The sequence below is a fragment of the Alosa pseudoharengus genome, unplaced genomic scaffold (genome assembly GCF_046254945.1).
Source record: "Alosa pseudoharengus isolate Yale_2024_CS ecotype anadromous, Long Island Sound unplaced genomic scaffold, YU_APseudo_1.1 YU_APseudo_1.1_scf_12, whole genome shotgun sequence".
NCBI classification, from domain to species: domain Eukaryota; kingdom Metazoa; phylum Chordata; class Actinopteri; order Clupeiformes; family Clupeidae; genus Alosa; species Alosa pseudoharengus.
The window spans coordinates 28,123,833-28,141,998 of NW_027468587.1; the positions used below are offsets into that span (position 1 = coordinate 28,123,833).

General features: G+C 44.5%; 1 protein-coding gene across 1 annotated transcript in view; it reads right to left on the reverse strand.

Annotated features, from left to right (window-relative positions):
- Window positions 1-18,166, reverse strand: part of hibadhb (3-hydroxyisobutyrate dehydrogenase b) — a 37,279-nt gene that overhangs the window by 12,533 nt on the left and 6,580 nt on the right. Inside the window, exons 2-4 of the mRNA XM_076280651.1 lie at window positions 17,667-17,827; window positions 12,099-12,208; window positions 11,604-11,725 (exon numbers count right to left, since the gene is read on the reverse strand). Coding sequence (XP_076136766.1) covers window positions 11,604-11,725; window positions 12,099-12,208; window positions 17,667-17,827 — 393 coding nt within the window. The remainder of the gene's footprint in view (window positions 1-11,603; window positions 11,726-12,098; window positions 12,209-17,666; window positions 17,828-18,166) is intronic.

An 18,166-nucleotide genomic window follows, 5' to 3' on the forward strand; every position in this document is an offset into this window, starting at 1 on the left:
ATAAACATATAACTAAACTCCACTGTACAATAGACAGTGGAAGATAAGAAAGATAAGAAAACTAACAAAACTAAATACTAAATACACTATATAAATTAAATTAAGAAAGTCCAATGTGCTTGAGGGTGATCAAGCATAAGACGCTTGTAGTGACAGGGCCGGGACTGGTAAGGTGCTAAAGGGAGTGAGTGTCATGGTGAAGGTGCAAACAGTAGTCCAACCATAGTCCTTAGTTATGTGTGCATGGCAAGGTGCTCAAGAGAGTGAGTGTCATGGTGGAGGTGCAAAAAGTAGTCCAACATTAGTCCAACAGTGCAACAGTAAGGTCTAGAGACCAGCATAAATAATATGGACAAATAGAAGAGTAAAGTATAATGTAGACAAGGTAAAATAAAAAACTATTTCAGTGCAAGAACAGGTTGAGGTAATAGGGTTATAGCCATTCATTCATTCAGTATTGTAGCAGAAGCCTGACCGCAGCCATTGATCATGTGTGCTAATATAGCATGAAAAACAGTGTAGCAGTAAAACAGTAGTGAAAACATTAGGCTGTGTACATTAGTAAAACAGTAGTAAAGCAGTAGTGGGCAGTCAGTACTCAAACATGGAGAGGGTGGAGAGGCAGACAGACTAAGCAGAGAAGTCCATCTCTCCTCTTCCCTTTAGTGAGGCATTGAACAGTTCAATGGCCCTAGGAACAAATGACTTCCTCAGCCTTTCAGTTGTGCATGGCAGTGAGCGAAGTCTCCAGCTGATCAGGCTCTTTTGGTTTTTGATAGTGCTGTAGAGCAGATGACATTCATTTTCCAAGATGTTGATCAGTTTGTTTAGGGTCCTTTTGTCAGATATTGAAGTGATGCACTCCAGTTCAGCTCCCACTACAGAGCCAGCCTTCCTTACCAGCCTGTCAAGTCGCCCAGCATCCTTCTTCTTTGTGCTTCCTCCCCAGCATACCACTGCATAGAAGAGGGCGCTGGCCACAACAGACTGATAGTTGATAGTTCTTTATCAGTTCCTCATCAAATAAATTAAAAGAGGCTAAAAGCCCAATAAATGTGCCACACTAATAGCCGAATATAAGATAACCCTTGCCTATCCCATTTCAATTAGGCAGCACTACACCACCACGAACAAGCTGTCATTACGTTTTTGCGTTTAGTAGGCCTACAACTTTTATGACGTGACGTTTCTTGGGCATTTAGCTTCAACATCACGTCAAGTTGTAACGTATGTGCAATGCTCATCTAGGCTATGGATTTAAGTGGCTTAAAGGCAGCAAAAGTGGGATATAGTGCAACTGCTTCCCCAAAACAATTCCTCCATAACTGTGTATTTAATTGTTTGATATGTGGATAACTTTCAGTGGACTAAACAAAAGGTAAAGATTTTGTTATCACAAGGCTAGCTGGTCAGTTATATGGCGAAGCATATAGCCAACTTTGTTTGCAGCAGTGAAGCTGAGTTTGTTGTTAACATTGTTGGTAACTGTCAGGGAATTTAACCTCAACATATAGATACAAGAACCACAACACGTAGTATGGCTTTGCCCACAAACTCTGGTACCAAGAGGAGAGCCTGCTAATGTAAGGAAGAATTCCTCCCACCATCAGTCGCTGACTCTGCAGCCCAAAAGCTGTCTTTTATTGTACAGATGCACACAGAAAATAGGAAGCAAGACATAGCGACTTCATTGTGACATACTCTTATCTCACCCACACACACACACAGACAGGGTGCAGTCTGTCTGGGTGCACACTTCTTAGAACTCAGCACAACAACATTTAACTTGAACTCTCTGTTCTTAGAACTCAGCACAACAATATTTCTGCTTACACAAATGGTTATACAATGATAATAATAATTTCCTACAGTAACGTAAACGTTTCTTAAGTTAGGAGCAGTAGCCTACTGTTTTTTTATGTTGCATTCATTTTCAATATTATCAATTCATTAGCAAAAGCTAGCCTAATATGCATGAGAACCTATATAGATTTGAGGGAGCTGCAGCTGTTAGCATCAGCACGGTCATTAACACAGCAGGCACTAGCCCAGTGAAGGATTGTGTAAACCCCATCCCCAGAAACCAGTTTCAAACCAAGCTTGCGCTGATATGATGCATGATCACTGATCAAATTGCTATTTTCTGACAGTATGAGCACAACCATGCAGGTTCTCTGAATCTCAAGCTCTTTAGCCTAGCATCTTAATGCTGTATTCACAGCACGGTGAATGACAAACGGTGACAAAATGCTGTTGTTTATGAGTTCATAGCCTGGTTATTTATCAAGGACTATATCACGTTTTATATGTTATTATGATCACTCGCATTGCATTACCATGGGGTTACTGTGTAGGTAATGCTACGGTTAACTTAACATGCCCACCATTACACTGGAGAGATGTTAAAAAACTTTTAAACTTTTTTTTATTCTCCCGAGAAGCTAGCTACTTAAGGTAGTTCGCTGCTACACGCAGTCTCGGTTTACAGCTCTTGAGTCACGTACTGTACTAGGTCATTTTTTTATAACGATAATTTAGATAGGCCTAGGCTACACTTATGGGGTGGGTGCTATTCTAAAGAATCTCCCGTCTTGGTTTTGTACAGAAATTAATATTAAGTGACACATACGTAAAAGGGAGAAAAAAAGGTCACCTTCCGATATTTAGCAGGCTACGGTCTGGAATTTAATTTAATATTGTTGTAATGGTACGATAACTACACAGTTTACACAATAATTATACTGTGTTATAAATATTGTATATCAATGCATTTATTGTCTGTCAATTACCCAAAATTGTGGCTCTGTCTCTCATTGAACAGTAGCTTATTTAATGCATTCTAATCCATTGTCAATCACTTCCGGGAACTTTTTGAAGTTTACATGAACCACGTGACCTTAACGAATTTTGAACACGCATTGTCGCAACTCTACCTTTATATGGCTCTTGTTAAAACTATTCCCACGGACATAGTTAGGGATGTACATTCATGTTAGAATAAATTAAGATGCAACTTATGAGTATGTGGTGTTATGACATAAGGCTTAGCTAAACCGAGCTACACAGTCCGACCATTGAACACAGTTCTACAATCGAGACAGTTCTGGCAGTTTAACTGGAATTACCAAAATGAGGACGAAATGGACTTAAAGGAGAATTCCGGTGTGATTTTGACCTAAAGTGTTTTGAAACATGATACCGAGTGTGAACGTATGTCTCATAGCCCATCTCGGCTTGTCCCCTGCACTCCGAAATCTGGCGCTAGTTAGCCGATGCTACCAACAAGGCGGTCAATGGTGGTGCCTCGGCATCGGCATAGCCATGCAAATAAATCACTGTTTTACAACATTTCCGAGGCTCAATGCATCTCCACACTTCATTGGTAGACTTGTGGAAATGCATGGATTCCAGTTGCTGCTACTGGAAGAAACTGTAATCCATGCATTTCCACAGAATTATTTTTGGAATCTGATCCCTTATCATACCTGTTCATTCTTACTCGTCGCTCGACTTATCGTGACTAAATTCAAGATGGCTGCAAACGCTAAACTTCGTGAAGGTACTGTCTGTATAAATCGTCTTGTAAGTAAACTACCAGTGCTTTTTCAAAGTTCTCAATGTCTCGTTTTAAATGTCAGGGCCCTCGGAAGTCTACCAATGAAGTGTGGAGATACATTGAGCCTCGTAAATGGTGTAAAACAGTAATTTATTTGCATGGCTATGCCGATGCCGAGGCACCACCATTGACCGCCTTGTTGGTAGCATCGGCTAACTAGCGCCAGATTTCGGAATGCAGGGGACAAGCCGAGATGGGCTATGAGACATACGTTCACACTCGGTATCATGTTTCAAAACACTTTAGGTCAAAATCACACCGGAATTCTCCTTTAATGTTAACCTTAACCTCGTTGACGCACAGATACTTCTCAGTCCAAACTTGTTTGTGCCGTTTATTTATGTTTGCTAAAATATTTAATATTTTTTAAGGTGTTTTCTGTACTTGCGCGAGTGCACCTCCATTAGATTACATGCAATCGAAACAAATATTTTCCCCCATGGAGGAGTTTCAGCCACGGTAACCACAGAAACTGAGGACGGTAACCACAATTATGACTAAATGCCGACTGACGAGAAAACTGTGCAATCGTGGTTGAAATACTCCCGAAAAGCAAAGAAAATGAAACGAAATATATCTAACAAATGGATGTTGTTTTATTCCAAACAATAAGGCAAGAGTCGTGCAAGTGCATTACTGAGGTTAAATCTCACTATAATCACCGAGCTATCAATACGTCCCATTACAACCCGTTGATCCGGTTCGTCTTTTTGCCGTCCACTAGGCTATTTTGCTGTGGTGCGAACAATACATGACGTCACATGCAAAACTCGAATAGAGGATCTCGTTTCTACAGCTGGTCTCTACTCTGGAAGGGGTCTATGTTCTTTGTACTACAGCCTGGCTACTGCTACAGCTGGTCACTGTTCCACAGCGCTACAGCTGGTCTCATGTCTACAGGTACACTACAGCTGGTCTCCTGTCTACAGGTACACCACAGCTGGTCTCCTGTCTACAGGTACACTACAGCTGGTCTCCTGTCTACAGGTACACTACAGCTGGTCTCCTTTCTACAGGTACACTACAGCTGGTCTCATGTCTACAGGTACACTACAGCTGGTCTCCTGTCCACTGCTGGTCTTAACAACACAGCAGTCTCATATCCGCAGAGGGCTGATTTGCAGAGACAGAGGGGACAGGAGAGGAAAGGTGGAGAGACGGAGAGAGAAAATAGACACAAACAGGAGCAGAGAGATGGAGAAAAGGAGGGAGAGGAAGGGAGGAGAGATGAAGAGAGTGATACTGAGAGAGGGAGACAAAGAGAGAGAGAAATAGAGGAGAGAGGAAGAGAGAGAGAGAAAGAGTGAGATGGAGAGAAAGGGAGAGAAATAGAGAGGAGTTAGAGAGGAAGAGAGTGAGATGGAGAGAGGGAGAGAAATAGAGGAGTTAGATAGGGAGAGGGAGGGAGGGAAGAAGAAAGTGAGATGGAGAGAGAGGGAGAGGAAAGAGGGAGAAAGGGAGTGTGTGTGAGGGGGGGGGGTAGTGTAATTAAAGTTGGGCTTGTGTGTGTGGACTGACGTCAGGACGGGTTTGTTGTGGCTCCATTTTCATTAAAGGCTTAGCTACTCACACTGAACACGCTGCAGAACACACATGACACAGAGTGAGAGTGTGTGTGTGTGTGTGTGTGTGACAGAGAGAGAGAGAGGGACAGGGTTTCTGAGTGAGAGTGTGTGTGTGTATGTGAAAGACCGGGTATGTTGAGTGTGTGTGTGTGTGTGTGTGTGTGTGTGTGTGTGCGTGCGTGCGTGCGTGTGAGAGAGAGAGAGATGGAGGGAGGGAGAGGGTTTCTGAGTGAGAGTGCGTGTGTTTGTGTGTATGTGTGTGAGAAAGATGGGGTTTGCGGGCTCCCTCAATGCTTCAGAAGCGGTAGCAGCTGGTGGGAGACTGGAAGTCCAGACCGTTGTGACGCAAGCTAACACACACACACACACACACACACACACACACACACACTCTCTCACACACACACACACACACACACACACACACACACTCACACACACTCACTCTCTCTCTCTCTCACACACACACACACACTCAGACACAGGAGGTCCAGACCGGTGTGACGCATGTGCCTTTGGGAGCGGCGACACATAAAGACGGCAAGCACAGAGGGACACACACGGTTTATGTGCCAGAAACCCCAAACCAGAGAGAGGCAGCAGCAGGGGCGTCTACATTAAGATGTCTGTCTGTCCCGTTCGCGAGCGAACACACACACGTGCACGCGCACACAATCGTCTGTCTGTCCCGCTTGCGCTCTCACACACACACACTCTAAGTGACAGTGTCATGGCCAAAAAATTTCAATTACTTTCTTGCACCATACAACAAACTCTAAACAAGTGTTGGTGCCCACAGCCTGCCATATGCTTATTTAGTCTCTCTCTCTCTCTCTCTCTCTCTCTCTCTCTGTCTCTCTCACACACACACACTCACACACACACTGCTGTTAGGGCTGATGTTGGCCATCCTCCTGCAGATTGTAGGTGGTCTCAGCAGAACCCCACTGTTTGCCCAGAGCCTTAATGAATCCCCCCCCCCCACCCAACACACACACACACACACACACCAGGCCATGCTGCTTTCATTACTCCTCTCCAACCCCCACTGATGTGGCTGGGGCTTCTGCTACCATGTATGTATGGGTGTGCGCACGTACATATGTGTGTGTGTGTGTGTATGTGTGTGTATAGGTCCTCTGCAGAGCCCCCAGGTATTGCTCTAGCCCTGATGCCAGCAACTACCACATCTTAGCCCTTGGTTACCCCTTGGGATCTATTACCCCAACACCATTTTGCCCTTGTGGAATCTAATAACCCTGTTTCAACCCCTCAGTGAAATCTGCCCCTGCTATTCTCCCCCGTGGTATCTATTGCACTGTGTAACTCTATAGTTTTGGAGTCCACAGTACTTCCTCAACTAATTCGGTGCCCTGTCACTGCCCTGTAAACTATTCAATTACATATTTAACACATTTTAATATTTCACTGGTAATCAGTCAATCAGTTAGTATTTTTTTTTAAGGAAAAATTCTCTGATTGCAGCTTTTTAACCTTGAGTATTTTTCAACTGTGACAGTAAGCTAAATATAAAAAAACAAAGCATTTGAGGACACAATCTTGAGCTTTGGTGTTCACTGATCAACATTTAGCCATATCTCTTGCTCTCCATACAAACAAACAAACACACACAATCAATCAGACAACAAACAAACATAGTACCTTCCTATATACACACACTTTGCAATCTGTCCCTCTACACACACCCTGCCCCTGGACTCCTTATGCCCACTGGCTGTTACTGTAATGACACACACACACACACACACACACACGCGCACACACACACACGCACACACACGCTGTCTCCAAACACCCACTAGCTCAGTTTTGCTGTAATGGATTGTGCTGTTTCCATGTGTTCAAGCTCTGTGGTTCTTCTGGTTTTGTTCAGCGTACACACACACACGCACGCACGCAACACAGTCAGACATACCTCAAGGCTCAACACACACACACGGCACAAGGCTGAACACACACACACAAACAGACACACAGCACAAGGCTCAACACACACACAGACACACAGCACAAGGCTCAACACACACACAGACACACAGCACAAGGCTCAACACACACACAGACACACAGCACAAGGCTCAACACACACACAGCTCAGTGTTCCGGTTGCGTTCAGCTGGCTGAGTGTGTCTCCTAATCCACCCAACTGCTCTGCAGAAACCAGGTCAACTGCAGACCACTGCAATCTACTCTACAGGCTGGTGTCCCCCCCCCCCTCACACACACACACACACAGACACACACACGCCCCCATGCTAAGCCTACTTGAGTGTGGGCTGCACCACATCTTAAGTCTGTACGGTGTTTTGCTTGGAGAGGAAAAGGCATAAATCTCCATCCATCTCAAGAGTGGAAACCCTAACTCTACAGAGTGGCTCGTAAAGTGGATGACACACACACACACACACAGACACACACACACACACACACAGGCTGACCCACATGACCCACACCCACACACACAGTGGCCCACGGTAGTGCAGTGTGTGTGGACCCAGGCAGGGGACCCCCATGTCTGTCTCAGGAGTATTTAAAGCTCTCCTTTATGCCTTTCTCTCTCTCACTCACACACAGTCCAGGTAGGGACCTCGGGATCATTTAAAGCTCTACTTAATTTCTCACTTTAATCTCTCTCTGCTCTCTCTCTCTCTCTCTAAAAAATAGTATAAAATAGTCCAAAATAGTATTTCTTCACTTGTATTGTATTGGGTTGAAGAAAATAACTGCATACTTTGTATCGAAATAATAATGCAGGTGTGTATTTTTGTAGTTTTAGGGGCCGTTTATACGAGGACGATTGCGAAGGAAGACAACAAAATATTTTATTATAAGTGCCTTTCGTTTACACGGCGACCCTGCCATCGGGGCTTGAAGACGCAAAAATCTGAAGACTCCTTCCAGAGTGTAGAGTTTTGAAGACGACCCGGGTTGCGTCTCCGTCTAAACGGCGAAACCAAAGATCCTTGATTACCTCTCTGGCTAAACTGTCAAATTAGAATGTCTGCGCGTGACGTACCAGGGTTCTATCACACCACCACCCAGCAGTCTGGAATGCATATCCAATCGAATATCACATACTCTTGCGTCTTCATATAAACAAAGATTTCCCCCTGAGAATGCTCGTCTAAACGCAAATAAAAAAATGAAGACGAGACGCCACTTCTGCGTCTTCTCTTTTCATCGTCACCGTATAAACGTAGCCTAAAAGTACTGCCAAGTATTTTTGGTAAAACCAATACTGTTGGTGATGTGATGACATTGTAAAAGTGCAAAACAAAGATGGTAGCCTCTGACTGGTGCTGAGTAATTGGAGTAATTAGGACGGCACAATTATCCCAATATAAACCAACACAATTACCTAATCGCAACAGCTACACATAATCGTGCACAGTTCACAACAGCTACACATAATCATGCACAGTTCACGATAGATACACTTAATCGTGCACAGTTCACGACAGCTACACATAATTGTGCACAGTTCACAACAGCTACACATAATTGTGCACAGTTCATTTAGTCAGATTTATTACTTATATTCATGTCCTCCTCCTTGTCTGTGCCCCTTCTGATTGGTGGGTGTGCGTAGCGCACGAGGGGCACATAAACTCTGATTGGTGGGTGTGCGTAGAGCATGAGGGGCACAGAAACTCTGATTGGTGGGCTTCACCTCACAGTCAGTCAGGGGTGCTGTGCTTCTGTGTGCTCACCAGATCAGACATTTGGAATACTGAACCAAATTAGGGCTGCAGCTATCGATTCTTTTTGGAATCGAGTATTCTAGTGATTATTTTATCGATTAATCGAGTAACCAGATAAAAAATCATTTTGCGTTATTTAGTGCAATGTATTAACACATTCGCGCTGGATGCTGCATGACGCAACATTGACCCTCCCGCTGGATGCTGCATGACGCAACATTGACCCTCCCGCTGGATGCTGCATAGCGCAACATTGACCCTCCCGCTGGATGCTGCATAGCGCAACATTGACCCTCCCGCTGGATGCTGCGTAGCGCAGCATGCTTTTTATTTCATGTTTCTAGGTGCTACAGAGGCTTAGATATTAAATTTTGGTAGACGTTGACAATTTTTAGTATGTTTTCAGAAAACTCTCAGGAAATAAGGTTAGTCTAGAATGCCATAGGATTCTATAGGCGTTTTTAGCAGGCATTTTAGGAGTAAATGGGTTAATATGCACAACAAATGTCATGCTGTAAACTAGCCCTAGTCACTTCAAAGTAAATTAATATAGCAGTTTTATGTAGATTTGTGCATCTGCAGCATTTACCAATACTACCAAATAACCTCCCTTACAAAGAATAACTGCAGTTTTTACAGTGTTATACTACAATACCGTGCAGTACTTTAGTATTTTCATGTCTAAAAGTACAGTACAGTAGGCCTACAATGCAGTTTTGTTGTGTCCAAAATACTGTATTTCCTGCATAAGAACGGCAAATATTTTCTCCAAAACTGCAGTCATGGGTAGACGATAGAGTGTGTGTGTGTGTGTGTGCACGCGAGAGAGAGGGAGAGAGAGACGAGATGAGTGTGTGTGTGATGAGTTTTTGGTGTATTTGCTCACTTGCAATTTTACATGAATCAGTTTAAAATTTCCACAACTCAACATCATATCGACTCACGACATTAGGCTACAGCCACTACAAATACCGTGCATTCTAACTAGCGAACACATTAAATCAGTTAACATCAATGTTTACATTGCCTTGTGTCGGCTACACTTGGTGAACTGGTGTTAACAACTGGATGCTTTCGGCTCAGATGTTGAATCACCGTTGACGTGCTGTTGTGGTACGCTAGTTCTGCTCTGCAGTGGACACATTGCACCTTGTCTTCTTTTCTAAGTTTGAAATGATCCCAAAACTTTGGACATTCTCTGCCTTTTACGGACGGTTTCTTTGCTCTCTGTCATCGCGCCAAACTCTGAAAGTGGTGTGCGCGTCAGTAACAGTCTGTGAAAAGCAATAATCCCTGAGCTGAGCAGGCCACATAACGCATATGATAGGAATTAAGCGAAGATTTTTTAAAGTTTAAATGCATCAATCTGGTGCACTTTGAGAAGAAATTTAAATATTTAACTCCCTTATTTCTACATGGAGATATTTGTGCTGTAGCCTAAACTATTTTGCACTTTAGATTTTCAACCATGCTGTAGCGAAGGGAGAGAGCAGTGACCCCATCCGGTCTTGAACCTGGGTCTCCAAAGAGCCAGGCCCGTTGGTATGGCAGTCAGAGCGCATACTCAACTGTAGTGACGGCACTCCGTCACAGATGCACACACAGGTGAAATAGTGAAAATGTTTAATAATCTGATATCATTTTACAAGGCTAACTGAGAAAACACTGGAGAAGCTGGTATTCAGCTGGTTCAGCTGGTATTCTGTCTATAATGAGCTGCTTTCAGACATGTCCTCCGCAGTATATGCAGATCTTTGTCAAAAAAATACCTTAGCCTACTTAGATACTGAAATACAGATGAATATGTTTGTTGAATAATGTCTAGTCAGTACACCAAATAAGGAAGGCCTATAGATAGAAATTTTGATAATAAAATATATAGATTTTGGTAGTTTGGTCTTTTCATGTAGCCTTGGCAACTAGCAATCTAGTATAGGCCTAAATATCACTGCATGCGTGAAAGAAACAGTAATGTTGGACTTGGACATCACAATAAATGAGGCTACCCATCAATAAATCTGCACTGAAAAGAAAATAGTAGCGAGGTTTAATTGATAAAAATGTTGTGTGAGTATAGGCGAGGCCGGGGCGAGTGGCACTCCCGTCCTGTCTTACCTGCTGATCCAGCATATTTCTTCATCTTTAGCTTCGCCTCTGCTTGAAAAGTGTCTCATAACACGCCAGCCTTATCGTATTGTAAGCTAGCCTATTGCCTAGGCAATAACAGACACTAATGCGTTCGCTCTATGCTTAATAAATTATGTGTGTGCTTACTACGCTACATTAATTTAGTGTCTATCCTTCTCAAAAGTTTAGACAGTAGCCTAGATCTCATGTTCGTGGTTCGTTAAAGTGTGGACCATATAACTGCTCGATATCAACCATGTTAGTTAAAATGACATCTCGACATGACGTGACCGCAGGATACTTGATATACAGGCTAAATGCAAATATGACAGTGCATGATATTATTAAAACAAAATATAGAAAAATAAAACGGACCAAAAATAAAGTAGGCACTAAATTGTGTTTCCTGTAAATGTTGTCAGTCATTCTTAATCTTTGCAACTTGTGCATTGGCATGTTTAACTGTTGGCTTTAAACATTTAAAAAAGTTAGTGTAGAGCCCTTCCACTTTCTTTCAAGTCACTGTGTTTGTAACTAAGAGTGTGAGTGTGTGCGTGTGTGTGTGTTCCTTACCCCCAGACACCGGGGCATCCATGAAGACCGCCCCCATTTTCTCGGCGGCAGCAGCCATCTCCTTGGAGACGGCCGGGTCTATAGTGCTGGAGTCGATGAGAAGGGAGCCCTTCTTCACTTTCCTGAGGAGAGGGACACACACACACACACACACACACACACACACACACAGAGACAGACAGACAGAGCAGAGTTAGTGTAGAAAACACACACACACGGACAGACAGAGCTCTGGAAGAGGAGAGGTCTGGAAGAGAAGGTGTGTGAGCAGTGGGCTTGATGTCGTTGGGTCCGGTGTGTGTGTGTGTGTGTGTGTGGCTCTCTTGAGGATGTCGTTGGGTCCGGTGTGTGTGTGTATGTGTGTGTGTGTGTGTGCGCGTGTGTGCGGCTCTCTTGAGGATGTTGTTGGATCCGGTGTGTGTGTGTGCGCGTGCGTGTGGCTCTCTTGAGGATGTCGTTGGGTCCGGTGTGTGTATGTGTGTGTGCGTGGCTCACTTGAGGATGCCGTTGGGGCCGGTGTAGACCTCGATGACGTTGGGGCTGGAGGGGAGCATGGTGATGATGCGATCCGCTTTATCAGCTACTTCAGCTGGGGAGTCCAGGATCTGGGGATGCCCACACACACACACACACAATACATATTAAATACACACATACACACACACACACACACACACACACACACACACACCTGTTCATGTTGTTGTTCTAGTTGTATGTGGTATTGTCAGAAGCTGCCTATTGCAATTGCAATCCCTCAAGGCCCAGCTGTAATTAAGCACTAAGAGAGCAGCACTATCAAGCAAATGGTTTTATGAAGCACATTTACAACAGGTTGTATAACACTCACAGAGACGCCCTGTCCAGCACACACACGCAAGCAGGACACGCCCTGTCCAGCACGCCATATATATAACACTCACAGAGACGCCCTGTCCAGCACACACACAAGCAGGACACACGCTGTCCAGCACACACACACACAGACTGATGATGCACACTGACCCAGCACACACACACACACACACACACACACACACACACACACACACACACACACACACACACACACACACACACACACACACACACACACACACACACACACACACACACACACACACACAGACACAGACACAGACACAGACTGATGATGCACACTGACCCAATGTTGGTGTTCGTTGGGTCAGTGTGCAAGCACCGCCAGACAGGGTCGTGCCAGACGGGTTCGCGTCAGACGGGGTTGTGCCCGTGCTCTTGGCCGATGCCACCGCCCCCAAGTCCAGTCTCTGTAGTTTGTGCCCGACCTGACCAGAGCTGTAAAAGTCCATCAACATATTTGGGGCAGCCGTGGCCTACTGTTTAGGGCTTCGGGCTTGTAACCAAAGGGTTGCCAGTTCGATCTCTGACCCAGTAGGAAAAATGTGGGCGGGGGAAGTGGTTGAGCATTGCTCTCCTATGCCCACATCCACGGCTGAAGTGCCCTTGAGTAAGGCACCTAACCCCCTCACTGCTCCCCGAGCGCTGCTGTAGCAGGCAGCTCACTGCTCCAGGTTAGTGTGTGCTTCACCTCACTGTGTGTTCACTGTGTGCTGTCTGTGTTTCACTAATTCACGGATTGGGATAAATGCAGAGACCAAATTCGCCTCACGGGATCAAAAGAAAGGGCAGAGCAGGCTGTACTTCCTGAGGAGGCTGCGCTCCTTCAATGTGTGCAGCAAGCTCCTCAGGATGTTCTACCAGTCTGGAGACTTCGCTCACTGCCTTGCACAAAAGACAGACTGAGGAAGTCATTTGCCCCCAGGGCCATTGAACTGTTCAATGCTTCACTTAAGAGAAGAGGAGAGATGGACTTCACTGCCTCACTGTTTACGTGCTATATTAGCACATATGCATAACCCCTCCCTCCATGCCACAGCCGAATTGTGGCCACACTTATACCTTTTCTTAATATAGTTATATAGATATAGTTTTTTCTATAGTTTCTTTTATATTACCTTGCCTACTTGCTGATATGTCCATATTTATTTTATGTTGGTCTCTAGACTTTATTCTTGGACTGTTGCACTTACTCATTTGCACCATCACCATGACACTCACTCACACAGAGCACCTTACCATACCTTACTATGCACAGAGAATCACAGGCTCAGTCCCTGCCTCAGTCATTGCAAGCGCCTCTTGATTAATCACCCACTATGTGAATACTGTTTTTAGAATTGATTTAGATTAAGTGTTATTTATTATAATTTGTATTTTAGTATATTCTTTATCTTCTACTGTCCTTATTGCTTAGTTGTGTTTTTTATATTATATACTTTTTTCTGCTGTTAGTGAATGTGTGTGTGTTGTCTGTATGCTACTGAGACCTTGAATTTCCCCTGGGGATCAATAAAGTATCTATCTATCTATCTATCTATCTATCTATCTATCTAAAAAAATAATATATAATTACTATACTATATTTGTTCCAGGTAGATCAGCTAAGTAGTGAAATCACCTGTGTTAAGTACACAGGTAGGGCCAATGCATGGTGGCCTTTTACTCTTTGAAACCAGATTTGCACACCTCTGGACCGGCCCGACCCTGCCAGCCACATTCCTCCCCCATCACACCCCCCCCCCCCCCCCCCCCCCCCACCAACACACACAGCAGTGCCTGCCCCACCTCAGGCTCTTCCTGTGCAGGCCATCCAATCAAAGACAGCGGCTGAGCAATGATGATGACATCATGCTGCTTAATCACAGGAGCAATCATCACTAAGAGTGGGAATGGAAAAAGTCTAACACACACCTACAAGACAGACGAGTGTGTATGCATGTCTGTCTAGTAGGTGTGTGTGTGTGTGTGCGCTGACAGGCAGTGCTTGTCAGCATGACGGATGTGTTCAGAAGCAGTGGAGAGAACAGGTCTGATTAAAGGTCTCCAGTAATGTTGGCACGAGTGTGTGTGTGTGTGTGTGTGTGTGTGTGTGTGAGTGTGTGTGTGTGTGATTAAAGGTCTCCAGTAATGTTGGCATCAAAGGGGGATTTTCCATCAGGAGTTTGAGTAGAACACTACACCACAGCTTCTTCCTGAGTGGCAAACCTCCAGCAGCATCTATCTCTCTCCCTCTCTCTCTCTGAACTAACATCTTTCTGTCATCCCTCTCTAGCGCTCTCTCTCTTCTCTCCTTCATCTCTCTCTTCTCTCTCTCACCATTAAAAGGGTGGGTGTGTGTGTGTGTGTGTGTGTGTGTGTGTGTGTGTGTGTGTGTGTGTGTGTGACCCTCATCTCTCTACTTTCTCTCCGGCCAATATGCAGGGCACTTGCTCTCTTGCGCTCGCTCTCTCGCTCACACACACCTTCTCATCTCTCCAGGAGCTCACTCGTATACACACTCTCTCAAGCTCAGTCAGTCTCTCTCTGTCTCTCACTCTCACACACACACACACACACACACTCTCTTCTGGAGCTCACTTGTATACACACTCTCTCAAGCTCAGTCAGTCTCTCACACACTCACGCACACACACACACACCTTCTCATCTCTCCAGGAGCTCACTCGTATACACACTCTCTCAAGCTCAGTCAGTCTCTCTCTGTCTCTCACTCTCACACACACACACACACACACACACACACACTCTCTTCTGGAGCTCTCTCGTATACACACTCTCTCAAGCTCAGTCAGTCTCTCACACACTCACGCACACACACACACACCTTCTCATCTCTCCAGGAGCTCACTCGTATACACACTCTCTCAAGCTCAGTCAGTCTCTCTCTGTCTCTCACTCTCACACACACACACACACACACACTCTCTTCTGGAGCTCACTCGTATACACACTCTCTCAAGCTCAGTCAGTTTCTCTGTAGCCCCTTTTACACTGCCGGATTTCCCGTGAATGTGTGTACCTTTATCGCGGAACGCCTGTCCTTTTTACACACACCGTGGCGGAACGGCGGTTTGAAGTGTCCCCCCAATTTTACCACCAGACAGGGTAGACATAAAAGCGAAACGATTCATTCCAGCACCAGTGTAAATGCGTTAGGGCGGAATGGGGGAATCTGGGTGGGCGTTTTGATGACACCACATATGTCCAACCCACCACAGGAGATTTAAAATCTGACTGATCAAAAGCAGCAATAGCAGAGACAGCACATTACGGAAATCTTTAAATCCACAATGCTTCCGGTCATTTAACACCTGCTAGAGTTGACTGTAGGTCGGAATGCAATCGGTTGCCATATAGGCTATCCTAAAATCCAGCGATAAAACAAGTATGAACTCCTGGAGCGTCTGTCCTAGCAAGCTTTTACATCACTATCACATTATAACTACCGTTAGCCACATAACATTTAGAAGCTATACATTAGCGAACATAGCTTAAAGTCACTGTTTAACAAACAAACTAGCATGCTATGCAGCCATACAAGTAAACACAGCTAAATGTGAGGACAATGAACTCTTTACCTTTATGGTTTAAGCTCAGTCAGTCTCTCTCTGTCTCTCTCCAGGGCTCCAAAGTGCGACCAATTTGGTCGCATATGCGACCTAATTTTTCAAAAGTGCGACTAAAAAAAAAATCGGAGGTCGCACCGGTGCGATCAGCTATTCGAGAGAGGAAAACGTGTCCACATTGAAACTCTACCTTTGGTTCAATAACAGAAACATATTTGGCCAATATCGTGGTTTAAACAAATCACAGATAGTGAAGGGCGGGACCTCCCCTCTGATTGGCCGTGGCCCAGTGCCTGTGTGTAAATTTGAAAATGCGTGTGCTGCAGAGAGAGAGAGAGAGAGAGAGAGAGAGAGAGGTCAGAGACTCATCAGATAAACAGTGTGGATGTAGTTGCATTACAGTGTGGTCACATAGGCCGAGATAAATGTCCCCTCTCCCCACTGCCTTTCGGCGGCTGGCAGCAGCAAACCGATCAGACGAGCCCGAGATGATGATCAAGTTTATCGTTGCCTAAGATAGGCCTAGTGAAACTTCCCTTCACCAAGTTCAGTCCGAAATAATTATTCATCAGAAAAATTGTTTGAACGTAAACCCGACGTACAGGAATGCCACTTGCGCCAAATTTATAGGAGTGATTGCAGATGAAAAGACGTCTTAAAATTGCAAACAATGCATACAAGGCCTTCCCGAACGACAGAGATACAGATATCGCCGAAATGGAGTGCGTCATTGACCGCAGTTACATGCAGGGAGTAACCCGGTTTTCAACAGCAATATTCGTTTTGCGAGGCGAGTTGTGTAAACTCATTCTGATGGCATCAATCAATTTAATCCGGTATTTGGCGCAAACCGAATATCGCTGCTACATTTAAAGCCCGAATATTCCCTGCATGTATAACTGTGGTCATTGTGTACGGTGAATTGAATGGAGACATTTAGATCGAGCATGGCAAGTCATTGCAATAGCCTATAATAACAGGCCTACCATTTCGTTACTGCATTAACCATAGTGATGTTCTTATTGAAAATTTAAAAATACTAAAATTAAAAAGTACATTGCATTGTGGGGCTGTCAAATGATTATTGTAATCATCATTGCAAAATCACATAAAAATCCCCCAGGCTACTTGGAACATCTCTTTAAATTGTGCTCAAATACATTTCTATGGAAAATGCTAGCATGGCGAGCTGGTTTAGCCAAGGCCTAAAGATCATGAAGGATATGTAAGACATTGAGCCATGAGATTTGAAGCCCTTAAAAGACGTGCACTGTTAATTTACTCACTGTTATTTTTATTTAATTCATCTTGAGATGTTTTAAGTTTAAATTTCAGCTCAGTGAAGCACTTAAAGCACCAACACTTCATTAAGTTACTTTTCTTGTAGAATTGTAAATCATAAGTCATAGGACAACCTATATAGGACAGTAATTAAGGGAAAAAAGTGAACCTGCTGCGGTGTTAAATGCGATGTGGTTGAAAATTTGGGTGCACCTAACTTTTGTGCTGGTGCACCTAAGAAAAAAAGTTAGGCGCACCAGTGCAACCAGTGCAAAAAGTTAGTCTGGAGCCCTGCTCTCTCACACACACACACACACCTTCTCCTCCCTCTCACCTGTGCGCCGAGCTCCTGGATCTCCTTGCAGGACTCGGGGAAGACGTCGGTGGCGATGACAGGGTAGCCGTGTTTCAGCAGGTTCTTGGCCATCGGGTTCCCCATGTTGCCCAGCCCAACGAAGCCCACCTGCGTCTTAGACGCCATTGACCGGCTGGACACTGCGTGCACAACACACCCATCACATCAGTAAACAGAATCACGCTCACTAATGTTAATAGACAATAGAGATATAAGCCATTAAGAAACAATGACAAGACACTTTATGGAGCAGAACCCTTTAGGCAGGAGACAAATACTTTACAGATGAACTTACTTACATTCTCATTGGCACACACACACAGTCTACATTCTCACTGAACACACACACACACACACACACAGTCTACATTCTCACTGAACATACACACACACACACACACAGTCTACATTCTCACTGAACACACACACACAGTCTACATTCTCACTGAACATACACACACACAGTCTACATTCTCACT